General features: G+C 55.9%; 1 protein-coding gene across 1 annotated transcript in view; it reads right to left on the bottom strand.

Annotated features, from left to right (window-relative positions):
- The window catches only part of adam15 (ADAM metallopeptidase domain 15), a gene marked incomplete at its 3' end in the record, with an annotated part of 46,399 nt that overhangs the window by 16,917 nt on the left and 9,482 nt on the right, over nt 1–20,000 (bottom strand). Inside the window, exons 3-10 of the mRNA XM_080184228.1 lie at nt 18,446–18,522; nt 15,808–15,886; nt 10,060–10,136; nt 6,642–6,822; nt 5,680–5,745; nt 3,499–3,570; nt 1,760–1,929; nt 794–878 (exon numbers count right to left, since the gene is read on the bottom strand). Coding sequence (XP_080040354.1) covers nt 794–878; nt 1,760–1,929; nt 3,499–3,570; nt 5,680–5,745; nt 6,642–6,822; nt 10,060–10,136; nt 15,808–15,886; nt 18,446–18,522 — 807 coding nt within the window. The remainder of the gene's footprint in view (nt 1–793; nt 879–1,759; nt 1,930–3,498; nt 3,571–5,679; nt 5,746–6,641; nt 6,823–10,059; nt 10,137–15,807; nt 15,887–18,445; nt 18,523–20,000) is intronic.

Below are 20,000 nucleotides of genomic sequence, written 5' to 3'. Positions count from 1 at the left end.
GCCCCCTCCACCCCCTCCCTATCTCTGTAACCTCCTCCAGCCCCCTCCCCCCCCTCCCTATCCCTGTAACCTCCTCCAGCCCCCTCCCCCCCCTCCCTATCTCTGTAACCTCCTCCAGCCCCCTACACCCCCTCCCTATCTCTGTAACCCCCTCCAGCCCCCTACACCCCCCTCCCTATCTCTGTAACCTCCTCCAGCCCCCTACACCCCCCTCCCTATCTCTGTAACCCCCTCCAGCCCCCTACACCCCCCTCCCTATCTCTGTAACCTCCTCCAGCCCCTACACCCCCTCCCTATCTCTGTAACCTCCTCCAGCCCCCTACACCCCCTCCCTATCTCTGTAACCCCCTCCAGCCCCCTACACCCCCCTCCCTATCTCTGTAACCTCCTCCAGCCCCCCTACACCCCCTCCCTATCTCTGTAACCCCTCCAGCCCCCTACACCCCCTCCCTATCTCTGTAACCTCCTCCAGCCCCCTCCACCCCCTCCCTATCTCTGTAACCTCCTCCAGCCCCCTCCCCCCCCTCCCTATCCCTGTAACCTCCTCCAGCCCCCTCCCCCCCTCCCTATCTCTGTAACCTCCTCCAGCCCCCTACACCCCCTCCCTATCTCTGTAACCTCCTCCAGCCCCCTACACCCCCCTCCCTATCTCTGTAACCCCCTCCAGCCCCCTACACCCCCTCCCTAACTCTATCACCATGTAAGAATTGGCCCCTATCCCTGGCTGCTGTAGGCCTCAGGCTCCAACAGGCCTCAAACTCCAGTGGGCCTCACGGATAATGAATTCACTCACCACATTGACTCCACCTGAACGATCCCGGGAACACATGGAGCTCTGAGACGCCATGCCGACAGTGCCGCCGGTAAATGTTCCTCCTCTGGAAGATACAAAGACAGGATTCCACTTAATTCGCCCCTTTTCTCTCTGTCTCTCTTCAGGCCCATGGGCCTGGCATCCAAACACAACCGGCAACCAACCTTAAATGCCCGAGTGGCAGCCATTTTACCAATGGGGATCAGTCATATCTCAAAGCGTGATGGTGATGGGTTCGAGGCCCATGCTAAGGAGGGGGGAGAAGGGGCTGTTTTAGTTCTGGTTCCAGTAGACCTCAAAATGGCCCAGGCTCCAACCGGCCCCAGGCTCCAGACAGCCTCAGCAAGCCTTAAGCTCTAGCAGGCTTTAGGCACCAGCAGGCCTCAGTAGGCCCCAGGCACCAGTAGGCCTCAGGCCCCAGCAGACTGTGGGTTCCAGCAGACTGCGGGCTCCAGCAGGCCTCAGGCTCCAATAGACCTCAGTAGGCCTGAGGCTCCAGTGGGTCCCAGGCTTTAGTAGGCCTCAGGCTCCAGTAGGCCTCAGACTCCAAGAAACCTCAGTAGGCCTCAGGCTCCAGTAGGCCCAGTCGGCCTCACACTCCAGTGGACCCCAGATGTTGCACTGTCAGAGGTGCTATGACCCAGCCAGTCTCTCGGTTGTTCGCTGACTCCACAGAACCTGTTATGAATTCGCACCCCCTCCGGACAGTGCCGGCCCCTCCCTCAGAGTTGGCACGTGGAGTGTCGGCCTGGGTTAGGTGGGGTGGAGGGGAAGGCGGGGGGTGGAGGGGAAGGCGGGGGGTGGAGGTGCTCTATCCCTCCGGAGCAGGCGATGAGGTTGAGCTTGGACCCTGCAGGCTGGGAGGTGGGGCGGCCTATACAGTTGGGTGGATCACAGGCCTCGGGACGATCGATTCGACCCGAGGGGGTTTGAGGCGTGACTTACATCAGCAGCTGGGCGTTGTCGTGGGGTAGCCTCGGGAGCAGGTCCTCCTCCCTCCATTTGAGGAACCTTTTGAGCGTGTCGCTGGGACTGCTGAGAATCTGGAAGGGGTCCCTCTTGGTCCAGACCTCCACGCCAACCAGGGCCACGCGGATGTTGAGGGGCCTGTAAAACTGGGCACAGCGACACAGCCTCAGATACTGGGCGACAAGCCACTGGGACCGGGAGAACGGAGAGAGAGAGAGACACTCACACCCACTCCCACACCCACACCCCCACTCACACTCACATCCACAGAGACACACCCACACCCACTCCCACACTCACACCCAGAGAGACACACCCACACCCACTCTCACACCCAGAGAGAGACACCCACACCCACACACACACCCACAGAGACACGCCCACACCCAGAGACACACCAATACCCACACTCACACCCACAGAGACACATAAGGAAAGGTCGGACGAGAGAACAAATAAACCCATCGCAAACAAACTGGGTTTAAGAGAGAGAGAGAGAGCGACAGGGAGAGAGAGAGAGGGATAGAGAGAGAGAGAGAGGGACAGACAGAGAGATAGAGAGAGACAGACAGAGACAAAGACACAGAGAGTTAGAGGGACAGAGAGACAGGGGGAGAGAGGGAGAGACAGACAGAGCGAGAGAGAGGGACAGAGAGAGAGAGAGAGAGACAGAGAGCGAGAGTTAGCGAGACAGAGAGACAGAGGGGGGAGAGGGAGAGACAGACAGGCAGAGAGGGAGAGAGACAGAGACAAACAGAAAGAGACAGACAGAAAGAGAGAGAGGGACAGACAGAGAGAGAGAGATAGAGAGAGAGGAGTGTCGGGACTGGAGGAGGTTACAGAGATAGGGAGGGGGTGTAGGGGGCTGGAGGAGGTTACAGAGATAGGGAGGGGGTGTAGGGGGCTGGAGGAGGGTGCGGAGAAAGGGAGAGGCTGTAGGGGGCTGGAGGAGGGTGCGGAGATAGGGAGGGGGTGTAGGGGGCTGGAGGAGGGTGCGGAGATAGGGAGGGGGGTGTAGGGGGATGGAGGAGGGTGCGGGGATAGGGAGGGGGTGTAGGGGGCTGGAGGAGGGTGCGGAGAAAGGGAGAGGCTGTAGGGGGCTGGAGGAGGGTGCGGAGATAGGGAGGGGGGTGTAGGGGGATGGAGGAGGGTGCGGGGATAGGGAGGGGGTGTAGGGGGCTGGAGGAGGGTGTGGAGATAGGGTGGGGGGTGTAGGGGGATGGAGGAGGGTGTGGAGATAGGGTGGGGGGTGTAGGGGGTGGAGGAGGGTGTGGAGATAGGGTGGGGGGTGTAGGGGGTGGAGGAGGGTGTGGAGATAGGGAGGGGGTGTAGGGGGATGGAGGAGGGTGCGGGGATAGGGAGGGGGTGTAGGGGGCTGGAGGAGGGTGTGGAGATAGGGAGGGGGGTGTAGGGGGTGGAGGAGGGTGCGGAGATAGGGAGGGGGTGTAGGGGGCTGGAGGAGGGTGTGGAGATAGGGTGGGGGGTGTAGGGGGCTGGAGGAGGGTGCGGAGATAGGGAGGGGGGTGTAGGGGGTGGAGGAGGGTGCGGAGATAGGGAGGGGGTGTAGGGGGCTGGAGGAGCACAGTAATCCTGGATAGGGAGATGGGAAAGGCTAGGGTTAAATGCAGATTGATCGTGTAATTAGAATTACACTCCCAGATACAGAGGGAGAGAGAGAGAGGTGTGGGATTCTCTCTAGAAGGTTCCATACTCACTGCGTCCACTTGGTTGGCTATTTCTAGTAGACGCAGTTGGAGAGATTTCAGATCATACCCGCTGCCTCGAAACTGCAACAAGATATGTGAGCAAAATGAATATAATCTGAATTCATCGACACATCCCGGCTCTGTCACCGTGGTAACGCAATCACTCCTCACTCATCTGTGTCCAAGCCTGATTACAATGGCTTCATATCAACGGCTAATTAGTGGGGATTAGAGGGATGGTCTTCGATGGAGAGTTAGGGGATTAGAGAGATGGCCTTCGATGGAGAGTTAGGGGATTAGAGGGATGGTCTTCGATGGAGAGTTAGGGGATTAGAGGGATGGTCTTCGATGGAGAGTTAGGGGATTAGAGGGAGCGTCTTCGATGGGAGAGTTAGGGGATTAGAGGGATGGTCTTCGATGGAGAGTTAGGGGATTAGAGGGATGGTCTTCGATGGAGAGTTAGGGGATTAGAGGGATGGTCTTCGATGGAGAGTTAGGGGATTAGAGGGATGGTCTTCGATGGAGAGTTAGGGGATTAGAGGGATGGTCTTCGATGGAGAGTTAGGGGATTAGAGGGATGGTCTTCGATGGGAGAGTTAGGGGATTAGAGGGATGGTCTTCGATGGAGAGTTAGGGGATTAGAGGGATGGTCTTCGATGGAGAGTTAGGGGATTAGAGGGATGGTCTTGGGTGGAGAGTTAGGGGATTAGAGGGATGGTCTTCGATGGGAGAGTTAGGGGATTAGAGGGATGGTCTTCGATGGAGAGATAGGGATTAGAGGGATGGTCTTCGATGGAGAGTTAGGGGATTAGAGCGATGGTCTTCGATGGAGAGTTAGGGATTAGAGGGATGGTCTTCGATGGAGAGTTAGGGGATTAGAGGGATGGTCTTCGATGGAGAGTTAGGGGATTAGAGGGATGGTCTTCGATGGGAGAGTTAGGGGATTAGAGGGATGGTCTTTGATGGAGAGTTAGGGGATTAGAGGGATGGTCTTTGATGGAGAGTTAGGGGATTAGAGGGATGGTCTTCGATGGAGAGTTAGGGGATTAGAGGGATGGTCTTCGATGGAGAGTTAGGGGATTAGAGGGATGGTCTCCGATGGGAGAGTTAGGGGATTGGAGGGATGGTCTTCGATGGGAGAGTTAGGGGATTAGAGGGATGGTCTTCGATGGGAGAGTTAGGGGATTAGAGGGATGGTCTCCGATGGGAGAGTTAGGGGATTAGAGGGATGGTCTTCGATGGAGAGTTAGGGGATTAGAGGGATGGTCTTCGATGGAGAGTTAGGGGATTAGGGGGATGGTCTTCGATGGAGAGTTAGGGGATTAGAGGGATGGTCTCCGATGGGAGAGTTAGGGGATTGGAGGGATGGTCTTCGATGGGAGAGTTAGGGGATTAGAGGGATGGTCTTCGATGGGAGAGTTAGGGGATTAGAGGGATGGTCTCCGATGGGAGAGTTAGGGGATTAGAGGGATGGTCTTCGATGGAGAATTAGGGGATTAGAGGGATGGTCTTCGACGGAGAGTTAGGGGATTAGAGGGATGGTCTTCGATGGAGAGATAGGGGATTAGAGGGATGGTCTTCGATGGAGAGTTAGGGGATTAGAGGGATGGTCTCCGATGGGAGAGTTAGGGGATTAGAGGGATGGTCTTCGACGGAGAGTTAGGGGATTAGAGGGATGGTCTTCGATGGAGAGTTAGGGGATTAGAGGGATGGTCTTCGATGGAGAGTTAGGGGATTAGAGGGATGGTTTTCGATGGAGAGTTAGGGGATTAGAGGGATGGTCTCCGATGGGAGAGTTAGGGGATTAGAGGGATGGTCTTCGATGGGAGAGTTAGGGGATTAGAGGGATGGTCTCCGATGGGAGAGTTAGGGGATTAGAGGGATGGTCTTCGATGGAGAGTTAGGGGATTAGAGGGATGGTCTTTGATGGGAGAGTTAGGGGATGAGAGGGATGGTCATTGATGGGAGAGTTAGGGGATTAGAGAGAGTGCACTGAATCAAACTTTTTCGTTGTAGACCATGTCTCTCATTCTCTAGCACATGTCAATGTCTGAGTGATGTATCATCTGCCCACTCATTGCGAGTGGAACACTGAATTGAAATGGGGCTTCCTCCGAATTGATGGACAGTGGAGAGAATGATATGGAGTTACCGTTCTGGAGTTGGAAGACACAAAGACAATAAACGTACCTCCTTGTTGTCCGCGATCATCACCAGCTCGATATATTTTGTGTCTGTCAAAACGTCTCTCTTCGACTGAGAAAAATTGAAATTATATTCTTCAAGACAAGGTAAATCAGGAGTGTGATTAAATAAACTTCGTTTCATGTGACTAGCTCAGGAATTCCACAATAAAACGCCGGAAATGTCTACAACATAAAAAAAGTATTTGTCCCATCACTCCTGTTCCCTAACTCTCCCATCGAAGACCGTCCCTCTAATCCCCTAACTGTCCCATCGAAGACCATCCCTCTAATCCCCCTAACTCTCCCATCGAAGACCATCCCTCTAATCCCCTAACTCTCCATCGAAGACCATCCCTCTAATCCCCCTAACTCTCCCATCGAAGACCATCCCTCTAATCCCCCTAACTCTCCCATCGAAGACCATCCCTCTAATCCCCCTAACTCTCCCATCGAAGACCATCCCTCTAATCCCCCTAACTCTCCCATCGAAGACCATCCCTCTAATCCCCTAACTCTCCCATCCAAGACCATCCCTCTAATCCCCTCACTCTCCATCGAAGACCATCCCTCTAATCCCCTCACTCTCCATGAAAGACCATCCCTCTAATCCCCTCACTCTCCATCGAAGACCATCCCTCTAATCCCCTAACTCTCCCATCGAAGACCGTCCCTCTAATCCCCTAACTCTCCCATCGAAGACCATCCCTCTAATCCCCTAACTCTCCCATCGAAGACCATCCCTCTAATCCCCTAACTCTCCCATCGAAGACCATCCCTCTTATCCCCTAACTCTCCATCGAAGACCATCCCTCTAATCCCCTAACTCTCCCATCGAAGACCATCCCTCTAATCCCCCTAACTCTCCCATCGAAGACCATCCCTCTAATCCCCTAACTCTCCCATCGAAGACCATCCCTCTAATCCCCCCATTACTACCGTTCCAACACCCCTGGGTCTTAATCTTACCCTGCGATGATGTATCTCATCCTCCAATTGGACAGTGTCTTCCTGAGATATCGGACTGACAGCACATCGCTTGGTCTTGTAGTGGGCTGGTTCTATCCGGTGGATCAGGTGAACTTGCTCCTTGTCCCCCACAAGAGGCTCGATTCCATAACTCTGGTTCCCACTCAACCTTATTAACCCTCTGAGGTCGGAGGGAAGAAGGATCAAAAGTATTTCAAGACAGGGCAAGGCTAGAAGATTGCCATCATTGGCCATTCACTCTTTATCAAACAAGTCTGGACATAACCCTCCAATCCTCTAAACTCTCCTCTAATTGTCCTTAGTGTCCAAAGATGTGTGGGTTAGGTGGATTGACCGTAAATTGTCCCTTTAGTCTCACGTAGAGAAACTTGAAGCGGGGGGAGGCCATTTGGCCCTTCCAGCCTGCCCCGCCATTCATTACGATCACAGCTGCTCATCAAACCCAATATCCTGATCCCCACCCCCCCCCCCCCCACTTCCTCCCCATATCCCTCCATCCCTTCAGCCCCCAGAGCGAGATTGGGGGAATGGCAAATTGTGCGGAGGGTGTGGAGAGTCTGCAGAAGGATCTAGATAGGCTGGGCGAATGGGCCAGGAAATGGCAAATGGAATTTAATGTTGGCAAGTGTGAGGTGGTCCACTTTGGTAGGAAGAATGGTAGGAAGGACTATTACTTACGTGGCGAAAAACTGCAGCAGGCGACGGTGCAGAGGGACCTCGGAGTCCTTGTGCATGAGTCGCAAAAACCCAGCTTGCAGGTGCAGCAGGCGGTCAGGAAGGCTAATGGGATGCTGGCCTTCATCGCGAGGGGGATTGAATACAAAAGTAGGGAGGTCTTGCTGCAGCTGTATAGGGCATTGGTGAGGCCGCAACTGGAGTACTGTGTGCAGTTTTGGGCGCCGCACCTGCGCAAAGATATTTTGGCCTTGGAGGGAGCGCAGAGGAGGTTTACTAGGCTGATACCGGAGTTGAGGGGGTTGAGCTATGAGGAGAGGCTGAATAAACTAGGCTTGTACTCGTTAGAGTTTAGAAGGATGAGGGGAGATCTCATTGAGACGTATAAGATGATGAATGGGATGGATAGGATAGAGGTGGAGAGACTCTTCCCGCTCAAAAAGGACAGTAGGACTAGGGGGCATAGCCTCAAGATAAAGGGGGGGAGCGGTTTAGAACGGAGTTGAGGAGGAACTTCTTCACTCAAAGGGTGGTGAATCTCTGGAATTCTCTGCCCGTTGAAGTGGTGGAGGCTGCCTCGCTAAATATTTTTAAGAAGCGGGTTGATGGGTTTTTGATAGGAGAGGGGATTAAGGGTTATGGGGAGAGGGCGGGAATGTGGAACTGAGCCACGACAGATCAGCCATGATCTTATTGAATGGCGGGGCAGGCTCGAAGGGCTAGATGGCCTACTCCTGCTCCTATTTCTTATGTTCTCCAAATCACACAACATTTTGGCCTCGACTACTTTCTGTGGGAGTGAATTCCACACATTCCCCACCCTCTGGGTGAAGAAATTTCTCCTCATCTCAGTCCTAAAAGGTTTACCCCTTATCCTCAAACTCTGACCCCCTCGTTCTGGACTCCCCCACCATCGGGAACATTCTTTCTGAATCTAAGTATTTTTTTTAAAGTTTATTGATCAGTGTCACGAGTCGGCTTACATTAACACCGCAATGAAGCTACTGTGAAAATCCCCCCAGTCGCCACACTCCTGCTTGGGTTACACTGAGGGAGAATTTAGCACGGCCAATCCACCCCTAACCCGCACGTCTTTTGGACTGTGGGAGGAAACCCATGCAGACACGGGGAGAATGTGCAAACTCCACACAGACAGTGACCCGAGCCGGGAATCGAACCCGGGGTCCCTGGCGCTGTGAGGCAGCAGTGCTAACCCGCTGTGCCACCGTGCTGCCCCTATGAGGTCCCCTCTCACTTTTCTAAACTCCAATGAACATAATCCTAACCGACTTAGTCTCTCCTTCTGTGATAGACCCGCCGTCCCAGGAATCAGCCTGGTAAACCCTCCCTGCGCTCCCTCTACAGTAAGGACATTGGTTAGCCCTGTCCCTGTTTGATCTCCTCAATCCCTCACCAACTTTCTTTCTAAATAACAGCACAGAAAAGATTCACCAGAAGAGACGCAGGAGGGGAATTCAGCCATGAGGACTGATTAGATACACTGGAATTGTTCTCTCTGCCTCCCTCCCTCCGTCTGTCTGTCTGTCTCTCTCTCTCTCTCTCCCTCCCTGTCTCTCTTTCTCGCTCTCTCACTCTGTGTCTCTCCGTCTCCCTCCCTCTCACCCATTCCCCTCCCTCCCCTCTCCCTCCCTCGGTCTCCCTCCCTCCCCTCTCCTTCCCTCCCCTCTCCCCCGTCTCCCTCCCTCCCCTCTCCCTCCGTCTCCCTCCCTCCCCTCTCCCTCCGTCTCCCTCCCTCCCCTCTCCCTCCGTCTCCCTCCCTCCCCTCTCCCTCCCTCCCCTCTCCTTCCCTCCCCTCTCCCTCCGTCTCCCTCCCTCCCCTCTCCCTCCCCCTCCCCTCTCCCTCCGTCTCCCTCCCTCCCCTCTCCCTCCGTCTCCCTCCCTCCCCTCTCCCTCGCTCCCTCCCCTCTCCCTCCCCCCTCCCCTCTCCCCTCTCCCTCCCTCCCCTCTCCCTCCGTCTCCCTCCCTCCCTCCCCTCTCCCTCCGTCTCCCTCCCTCCCTCCCCTCTCCCTCCGTCTCCCTCCCTCCTCTCTCCCTCCGTCTCCCTCCCTCCCCCTCCCTCCATCCCCCCCTCGACGTCTCTTTCCGTCTCCCTCCCTTCTCCTTCCCCTCTCTCTCCGTCTCCCTCCCTCTCTCTTCTCTTTCTCTCTCCCCTCCCCTCCCCGTCTCCCTCCCCTCCCCCTCTCCCTCCCCTCCCCCTCTCCCTCCCCTCGCCTCTGGGTGACACAGATAAATGTTTCACGGGTTCTCAGGGGGTGGTTGTAGGTGGGTGGGGGGGGATGATTGGGATTGGTCGGTGCTGACCCTGTTTGACAGGAGTCATGCCCCGACCATTTGGAGTCGTGAGTCCCCATTGGACGATTCAATTCAAACTGAAATCTCATTGGTCAGCTCATCTCGATATTTAACTCTTGCTGAGTCTATACTACCAATCATTGAATCCTCAGGCCCGGCAGGAGGCCATTCAGCCCTTCCAGCTTGTCCCAGTTGGTTGAAAGATCTCTCCCATTAGTCCCCTTCTGCCAGCTCTTTCCCAAACCCCCACATAACCCCTCAGAATCTCCCCCTTTCCTGTATCTCTCCAACTCCCCCCTTTTTGAATCTTCTTCCAGCACAGCGCCTTCCAGATCACAACCACTCACTGCGGTTGAAGTGTAGAAAGAGAGGCGTTGCAGACACACAGGTCTGGCCCTCGGGTACATACCTCAAACCCAGACAGACACTGACACTGACCCTGGAGTCTGGGAAACCCTCAACGACGCCGTGGTAATAACAGTTAATCTGCAAAAAGAGAAATTTATTACCAACGTGTCCATCAGAGGCTACTTCCCCAGACACTCCTCCCTATTACACACCAGGGTCCAGTTCCCTGATATACACAGGGACCGCTATTCTCTATAATATACACAGGGGCTGCTATTCTCTATAATATACACAGGGACTGCTATTCTCTATAATATACACAGGGACTGCTATTCTCTATAATATACACAGGGACTGCTATTCTCTATAATATACACAGGGGCTGCTATTCTCTATAATATACACAGGGGCTGCTATTCTCTATAATATACACAGGGGCTGCTATTCTCTATAGTATACACAGGGGCTGCTATTCTCTATAATATACACAGGGACTGCTATTCTCTATAATATACACAGGGACTGCTATTCTCTATAATATACACAGGGGCTGCTATTCTCTATAACATACACAGGGACTGCTATTCTCTATAATATACACAGGGGCTGCTATTCTCTATAATATACACAGGGACTGCTATTCTCTATAATATACACAGGGACTGCTATTCTCTATAATATACACAGGGACTGCTATTCTCTATAATATACACAGGGGCTGCTATTCTCTATAATATACACAGGGGCTGCTATTCTCTATAATGTACATACAGACTGCTATTCTCTATAATATACACAGGGGCTGCTATTCTCTATAATATACACAGGGGCTGCTATTCTCTATAATATACACAGGGACTGCTATTCTCTATAATATACAGAGGGACTGTTATTCTCTATAATATACACAGGGGCTGCTATTCTCTATAATATACACAGGGGCTGCTATTCTCTATAATATACACAGGGACTGCTATTCTCTATAATATACACAGGGGCTGCTATTCTCTATAATATACACAGGGGCTGCTATTCTCTATAATGTACATACAGACTGCTATTCTCTATAATATACACAGGGACTGCTATTCTCTATAACAGCTTGGTAGGGGCTCCTGCTCTGCCCAAGACCGCAAGGAACTACAAAAGGGTGGTGAATGTAGCCCCAATCCCATCGCACAAACCAGCCTCCCATCCATTGACTGTGTCTACACTTCCTGCTGCCTCGGGGAAAAGCAGCCGGCATAATCAAGGACCCCCCCCACCCCACGCACCCCGGACATTCTCTCTCCCACCTCCTTCCATCAGGGAAAAAGACACACAAGTCTGAGGTCCCGTACCGACCGACTCAAGAACAGCTTCTTCCCTGCTGCTGTCAGACTTTTGAATGGACCTACCTCGCGTTAAGCTGATCTTTCTCTACACCCTCGCTGTGACTGTAACACTACATTCTGCACCCTCTCCTTTCCTTCTCTATGAGCGGTATGCTTTGTCTGTATAGCGCGCGAGAAACAATACTTTTCACTGTATCCCAATACACGTGACAATTGTAAATCAAATCTCTGTACTCTATGAACGGTATGCTTTGTCTGTATAGCGCGCAGATGGAAAGCAAACTCTCAGGCCTGCGTCCAACTAAAAACATTCCTCAGATCCAAAGGTAGATGTGGGAAAGCCAGGATCTCACTAAAGCGTGAAGTAGTCATGAGGAGCTCAATGGCCATCTTGTGTTCCTCATTGATATGCGTGGACGTTGCGGTGTCCGCTGTCCCCAGCACCGAGTCAGTCCGCTATCTGCAAACCTAACTTTCGCTTGGAGGCCTTTTCTTTGACCCCTTCATAGAGTTCCTACAGTGCAGAAGGAGGCCTTTTGGCCCATCGAGCCTGTACTAACAACAATCCCACCCAGGCCTTATCCCCATATCCCAACGCATTTACCCTGCTAATCCACCTGACACTAAGGGACAATTTAGCACGGCCAATCCACCCTAACCTGCACATCTTTGGACACTAAGGGACAATTTAGCATGGCCAATCCACCCTAACCTGCACATCTTTGGACACTAAGGGGCAATTTAGCACGGCCAATCCACCCTAACCTACACATCTTTGGACACTAAGGGACAATTTAGCATGGCCAATCCACCCTAACCTACACATCTTTGGACACTAAGGGTCAATTTAGCACGGCCAATCCACCTTAACCTACACATCTTTGGACACTAAGGGTCAATTTAGCACGGCCAATCCACCCTAACCTACACATCTTTGGACACTAAGGGTCAATTTAGCACGGCCAATCCACCTTAACCTACGCATCTTTGGACACTAAGGGTCAATTTAGCATGGCCAATCCACCCTAACCTACACATCTTTGGACACTAAGGGGCAATTTAGCATGGCCAATCCACCCTAACCTGCACATCTTTGGACACTAAGGGTCAATTTAGCACGGCCAATCCACCCTAACCTACACATCTTTGGATACTAAGGGGCAATTTAGCACGGCCAATCCCCCCTAACCTACACATCTTTGGACACTAAGGGACAATTTAGCACGGCCAATCCACCTAACCCAAACCCTTTTTGGACTGTGGGAGGAAACCGGAGCACCCGGAGGAAACCCACGCAGACACGGGGAGAACGTGCAGGCTCCACGCAGACAGTGACCCGAGCCGGGGAATCGAACCCGGTTCCCTGGCGCTGCGAGGCAGCTGTGCAGCCGCACCCGCCGCCCACCCTGTTTTAGCTGACTGGGTGGGACCTGTTCCCTTCTGTGTGTCTAAGAGGTTGCTTGCTAGCTGGCAGGCTGCCTCAGGCTGAGTCACTCAGGAAAAGCTATTCGCTTAATCGAGGGGGAGCTCCCGCAGGGTGCCACCCCTGTTGTGAGGCTGGAAACATGTTCATAAGGATTGGAAGGTCTCGTAGCTCCAATGTTACGACCTCCACAAGCTGCAGACTAACCCGAGCCAAACCACTGGATTTTACAACAACTTTAATTTTCTTAAATGTCCCAAAAGCATGACAGCGCTGTTATCAGATAGAACCAGATATGGAGGAGGAGGTGGGCCGAGAAATCAACAAAACAGGTCAGCTTTAAACACCATCTGAAAGGACAGAGAGAGAGAGAGAGAGAAGGGGACACAGAGAGAGAGAGAGAGGGGGACACAGAGAGAGAGAGAGAGAGGGGGACACAGAGAAAGAGAGAAGGGGGACACAGAGAGAGAGGGGGACACAGAGAGAGAGGGGGACACAGAGAGAGAGGGGGACACAGAGAGAGGGGGGGACACAGAGAGAGGGGGGGACACAGAGAGAGGGGGGGACACAGAGAGAGGGGGGGACACAGAGAGAGGGGGGGACACAGAGAGAGGGGGGGACACAGAGAGAGGGGGGGACACAGAGAGAGGGGGACACAGAGAGAGAGAGAAGGGGGACACAGAGAGAGAGGGGGACACAGAGAAAGAGAGAAGGGGGACACAGAGAGAGAGGGGGACACAGAGAGAGAGAGAAGGGGGACACAGAGAGAGGGGGGGACACAGAGAGAGAGGGGGACACAGAGAGAGAGGGGGACACAGAGAGAGAGAGGGACACAGAGAGAGAGGGGGACACAGAGAGAGAGGGGGACACAGAGAGAGGGGGGGACACAGAGAGAGAAGGGGGACACAGAGAGAGGGGGACACAGAGAGAGGGGGACACAGAGAGAGAAGGGGGACACAGAGAGAGGGGGACACAGAGAGAGGGGGACACAGAGAGAGAGAGAAGGGGGACACAGAGAGAGAGAGAGGGGGACACAGAGAGAGAGAAAGAGACAGAGAGAGAGAGACAGAGAGAGAGGGAGAAAAAGACAGAGAGAGAGAGACAGAGGGACAGAGACAGAGGGACAGAGAGTGATAGAGGGAAAGATAGAGGGGGACAGAGAGCAAGCGAGAGAGAGAAAGGGACAGAGAGGGAGAGAGGGATAGAGAGAGACAGAGAGGGAGAGAGGGGTAGAGGGAGACAGAGACAGGGGGACAGAGACAGGGGGACAGAGACAGGGGGACAGAGACAGGGGGACAGAGACAGGGGGACAGAGACAGGGGGACAGAGGGAGAGAAGGGGACAGAGAGAGAGAAAGAGACAGAGAGACAGAAAGACAGAGGGAGAGAAAGACAGAGGGAGAGAAAGACAGAGGGAGAGAAAGACAGAGGGAGAGAAAGACAGAGGGAGAGAGACAGAGAGAGAGGGACAGCTAGAGATAGAGGGAAAGAGAGAGGGGGACAGAGAGAGAAAGGGACAGAGAGAGGAGGAGAGAGAGTGGGAGACAGAGGGACAGAGAGAGACAGAGCGACAAAGAGTGACAGAGGGTGAGACAGAGAGAGAGAGGGTGAGACAGAGAGAGAGAGGGTGAGACAGAGAGAGGTGGGGGGGTTTAGGGAGGGAATTCCAGAGCTTAGGGCCCCCCCCCAGGCAGCTGAAGGCACGGCCCCCCCAATGGCGGAGCGATGGGAATCGGGGGATGCTCGAGAGGCCGGAATTGGAGGGACGCAGAGATCTCGGAGGGTTGTAGGGACTGGAGGAGGTTACAGAGATAGGGAGGGGGGTGTAGGGGGCTGGAGGGGGTTACAGAGATAGGGAGGGGGTGTAGGAGGCTGGAGGAGGTTACAGAGATAGGGAGGGGGTGTAGGGGCTGGAGGAGGTTACAGAGATAGGGAGGGGGTGTAGGGGGCTGGAGGAGGTTACAGAGATAGGGAGGGGGTGTAGGGGGCTGGAGGGGGTTACAGAGATAGGGAGGGGGTGTAGGGGGCTGGAGGGGGTTACAGAGATAGGGAGGGGGTGTAGGGGGCTGGAGGAGGTTACAGAGATAGGGAGGGGGTGTAGGGGGCTGGAGGGGGTTATAGAGATAGGGAGGGGGTGTAGGGGGCTGGAGGGGGTTACAGAGATAGGGAGGGGGTGTAGGGGGCTGGAGGGGGTTACAGAGATAGGGAGGGGGTGTAGGGGCTGGAGGAGGTTACAGAGATAGGGAGGGGGGTGTAGGGGGCTGGAGGGGGTTACAGAGATAGGGAGGGGGTGTAGGGGGCTGGAGGGGGTTACAGAGATAGGGAGGGGGTGTAGGGGCTGGAGGGGGTTACAGAGATAGGGAGGGGGTGTAGGGGCTGGAGGAGGTTACAGAGATAGGGAGGGGGTGTAGGGGCTGGAGGAGGGTTACAGAGATAGGGAGGGGGTGTAGGGGCTATATCGATTGGTACGTGAGGATGGGAGTTTGTGGGGTGGGTGGTGAGCGGCGGGGTGTGGGGTGGGTGAGAGGGGTGGGGGTGAGGGTTGGGGGATGGGGGTGAGGAGGGGGTGCGGAGGGTGAGGGGGGGTGAGTGAGTGGGGGTGAGTGGGGGTGAGTGGGGGATGGCCCAATTTGGGACATGGGGGAGAGAGGGAGTTTCAAATGATTTGAGATTTCCGGAGGGGGGGGAGAATGAGGGGGGGAGAATGAGGGGGGGAGAATGAGGGGGGGAGAATGAGGGGGGGAGAATGAGGGGGGGAGAGTCAGAATGTTTCTGGTCAATGGCATCCTCCAGGAGTCAATGCAATTCAACCCTGCCCAACCCAACCCTGCGCCACCCGACCCAACCCTGCCCAACCCAACCCTGCGCCACCCGACCCAACCCTGCCCAACCCAACCCTGCGCAACACTAAAGTGTCTGCTGGTCTTTGCAAAGTCTTTGTGATGTGGCTTCTGCCCTGCTCACCCCACCCATCCCACCCCACCCCACCCCACCTGCCCCGTATCTTGCTCTCCAAGTCTCCCTCCTGGACCAATGGTGCGCAGCCAACTCACCGGGTCGCTGTCTTCATCCGTCACCAACGTCCCGTTGGGAAGGTAATACATCAGGTGGTGAGGCCCAGAGAGGAGGTTCCTGTGGGAGAAAGGGAGGGGAGAGGTGACTGAGTGGATATGAAGCGAAGTGTCACAGGCGGGGGGACGGTGACTCCCGTACGCACAGAGTTCCCAACTCCCACCACTGCTGCAGAATGGTGCAGATAGATGTGGATCTCATCCTGACAGGTAGTCAGATACCATGGGGCAGCTACAGCTCTTAGTCAACGCAACGTCCGTATCCACCCCCCTCACCCAATCACTATCCCCTTAGGGACCAGCAGAGCGCTGAGGGAGCGCCGCACTGTGGGGAGGGTCGGTGCCAAGGGAGCGCCGCACTGTGGGAGGGTCGGTGCCGAGGGAGCGCTGCACTGTGGGAGGGTCAGTGCCGAGGGAGCGCCGCACTGTGGGAGGGTCGGTGCCGAGGGAGCGCCGCACTGTGGGAGGGTCGGTGCCGAGGGAGCGCCGCACTGTGGGAGGGTCGGTGCCGAGGGAGCGCCGCACTGTGGGGAGGGTCGGTGCTGAGGGAGCGCTGCACTGTGGGAGGGTCGGTGCCGAGGGAGCGCCGCACTGTGGGAGGGTCGGTGCTGAGGGAGCGCCGCACTGTGGGGAGGGTCGGTGCTGAGGGAGCGCTGCACTGTGGGGAGGGTCGGTGCTGAGGGAGCGCTGCACTGTGGGAGGGTCGGTGCTGAGGGAGCGCCGCATTGTGGGAGGGCAATTTAGCATGGCCAATCCACCTAACTTGCACATCTTCCAGACTGTGGGAGGAAACCCACACAGACACAGGGAGAACGTGCAGATTCCACACAGGCAGTGACCCGAGCTGGGATTTGAACCCACGTCCCTGACGCCATGAGGCAGCAGTGCTAACCCCACTGTGGCCCTGTGCTGACCATTCTGTTCCTGTATCCTATGGTCTGATGGTAAATTGCCCCTCAGCACTGACCCTCCCCACAGTGCGGCGCTCCCTCAGCACCGACCCTCCCCACAGTGCGGCGCTCCCTCAGCACCGACCCTCCCACAGCGCGGCGCTCCCTCGGCACCGACCCTCCCCGCAGTGCAGCGCTCCCTCGGCACCGACCCTCCCACAGTGCAGCGCTCTCTCAGCACCGACCCTCCCCACAGTGCGGCGCTCCCTCGGCACCGACCCTCCCCACAGTGCGGCGCTCCCTCGGCACCGACCCTCCCCACAGTGCGGCGCTCCCTCAGCACCGACCCTCCCACAGTGCGGCGCTCCCTCGGCACCGACCCTCCCACAGTGCGGCGCTCCCTCGGCACCGACCCTCCCCACAGTGCGGCGCTCCCTCGGCACCGACCCTCCCCACAGTGCGGCGCTCCCTCGGCACCGACCCTCCCCACAGTGCGGCGCTCCCTCGGCACCGACCCTCCCACAGTGCGGCGCTCCCTCAGCACCGACCCTCCCCACAGTGCGGCGCTCCCTCAGCACCGACCCTCCCGACAGTGCGGCGCTCCCTCAGCACCGACCCTCCCCACAGTGCGGCGCTCCCTCAGCACCGACCCTCCCACAGTGCGGCACTCCCTCAGCACCGACCCTCCCACAGTGCGGCGCTCCCTGCGCACCGACCGTCCCACTGTGCGGCGCTCCCTCAGCACCGACCCTCCCACAGTGCGGCGCTCCCTCGGCACCGACCCTCCCACAGTGCGGCGCTCCCTGCGCACCGACCGTCCCACAGTCCGGCACTCCCTCGGCACTGACCGTCCCACAGTGCGGCACTCCCTCGGCACCGACCCTCCCCACAGTGCGGCGCTCCCTCAGCACCGACCCTCCCCACAGTGCGGCGCTCCCTCGGCACCGACCCTCCCCACAGTGCAGCGCTCCCTCAGCACCGACCCTCCCCACAGTGCGGCGCTCCCTCGGCACCGACCCTCCCCACAGTGCGGCGCTCCCTCGGCACCGACCCTCCCCACAGTGCGGTGCTCCCTCAGCACCGACCACCCCACAGTGCGGCGCTCCCTCAGCACCGACCCTCCCACAGTGCGGCGCTCCCTCAGCACCGACCCTCCCCACAGTGCGGCGCTCCCTCGGCACCGACCCTCCCCACAGTGCGGCGCTCCCTCGGCACCGACCCTCCCCACAGTGTGGCGCTCCCTCAGCACCGACCACCCCACAGTGCGGCGCTCCCTCAGCACCGACCCTACCCACAGTGCGGCGCTCCCTCAGCACCGACCCTCCCCACAGTGCGGCGCCCAGAACTGCGCGCAATAATCCAGCAGAAATCTAACTAACATCTTGTATACATTCAGTAGAACCTCCATCTCTATTACTCGGGGCACAGAGTACAAGAAGGGTCAGTCCTGAGGGGCTCAGAGGTTCAAAGTAAGAATCAGAAGCAGGGCAGAGGAGTGAAAGCTTTTTTACCCAGAAGGTCTGGAATGCGCTGCCTGGGAGGGTGACGGAGTCTGGATGCCTCACACCCTTTATAAAGTACCCGATAAGCACTTGGCACATTCAGAGCTCTGGGCCCAGTGCTGGGAAACGGAGTTAGGTGGATCTCTGTGCCAGCCCAGACTTGATGGGCCGAAGGGCCTCACATCTGCTGTGTGATTCTATGACTACACGCTATGGCCAATTACGTACTCATTCAGCTCCAAGTCCAACACCAGTGGCCTCCCTTCAGTGTACACCGTACATCGCAGGTATCTCGAGGGCGCAATCTGGAAAAAAGAGATTGTAAATTATCTCAAACGCCCAGCAATCAATCTCTGCAAAGACACTGCTCCCAAATCTCAGCAGAAACTCCATCTACACTGTCCCCCCATCAGACACTACCAGGACAGGTACAGCACGGGGTGAGATACAGAGTAATGCTCCCTCTACACTGTCCCCCCCATCAAACACTCCCAGGACAGGTACAGCACGGGGTTAGATACAGAGTAAAGCTCCCTCTACACTGTCCCCTTATCAAACACTCCCAGGACAAGTACAGCATGGGGTTAGATACAGAGTAAAGCTCCCTCTACACTGTCCCCCCATCAAACACTCCCAGGACAGGTACAGCACGGGGTTAGATACAGAGTACTCCCAGGTACAGCGCGGGGTAGAGGGAGCTTTACTCTGTATCTAACCCCGTGCTGTACCTGTCCTGGGAGTGTTTGATGGGGGGGACAGTGTAGAGGGAGCTTTACTCTGTATCTAACCCCGTGCTGTACCTGTCCTGGGAGTGTTTGATGGGGGGACAGTGTAGAGGGAGCTTTACTCTGTATCTAACCCCGTGCTGTACCTGTCCTGGGAGTGTTTGATGGGGGGACAGTGTAGAGGGAGCTTTACTCTGTATCTAACCCCATGCTGTACCTGTCCTGGGAGTGTTTGATGGGGGGGACAGTGTAGAGGGAGCTTTACTCTGTATCTAACCCCGTGCTGTACCTGTCCTGGGAGTGTTTGATGGGGGACAGTGTAGAGGGAGCTTTACTCTGTATCTAACCCCGTGCTGTACCTGTCCTGGGAGTGTTTGATGGGGGGACAGTGTAGAGGGAGCTTTACTCTGTATCTAACCCTGTGCTGTACCTGTCCTGGGAGTGTTTGATGGGGGGACAGTGTAGAGGGAGCTTTACTCTGTATCTAACCCCGTGCTGTACCTGTCCTGGGAGTGTTTGATGGGGGGACAGTGTAGAGGGAGCTTTACTCTGTATCTAACCCCGTGCTATACCTGTCCTGGGAGTGTTTGATGTGGGGACAGTGTAGAGGGAGCTTTACTCTGCATCTAACCCCGTGCTGTACCTGTCCTGGGAGTGTTTGATGGGGGGACAGCGTAGAGGGAGCTTTACTCTGTATCTAACCCCGTGCTGTACCTGTCCTGGGAGTGTTTGATGGGGGGACAGTGTAGAGGGAGCTTTACTCTGTATCTAACCCCGTGCTATACCTGTCCTGGGAGTGTTTGATGGGGGGACAGTGTAGAGGGAGCTTTACTCTGCATCTAACCCCGTGCTGTACCTGTCCTGGGAGTGTTTGATGGGGGGACAGTGTAGAGGGAGCTTTACTCTGTATCTAACCCCGTGCTATACCTGTCCTGGGAGTGTTTGATGGGGGGGACAGTGTAGAGGGAGCTTTACTCTGTATCTATCCCCGTGCTGTATCTGTCCTGGGAGTGTTTGATGGGGGGGACAGTGTAGAGGGAGCTTTACTCTGTATCTAA

Source organism: Carcharhinus amblyrhynchos, unplaced genomic scaffold, assembly GCF_965287045.1.
Source record: "Carcharhinus amblyrhynchos unplaced genomic scaffold, sCarAmb.v2.hapA scaffold_621, whole genome shotgun sequence".
NCBI lineage: Eukaryota > Metazoa > Chordata > Chondrichthyes > Carcharhiniformes > Carcharhinidae > Carcharhinus > Carcharhinus amblyrhynchos.
This window is presented reverse-complemented; position numbering and strand designations above follow the sequence as displayed.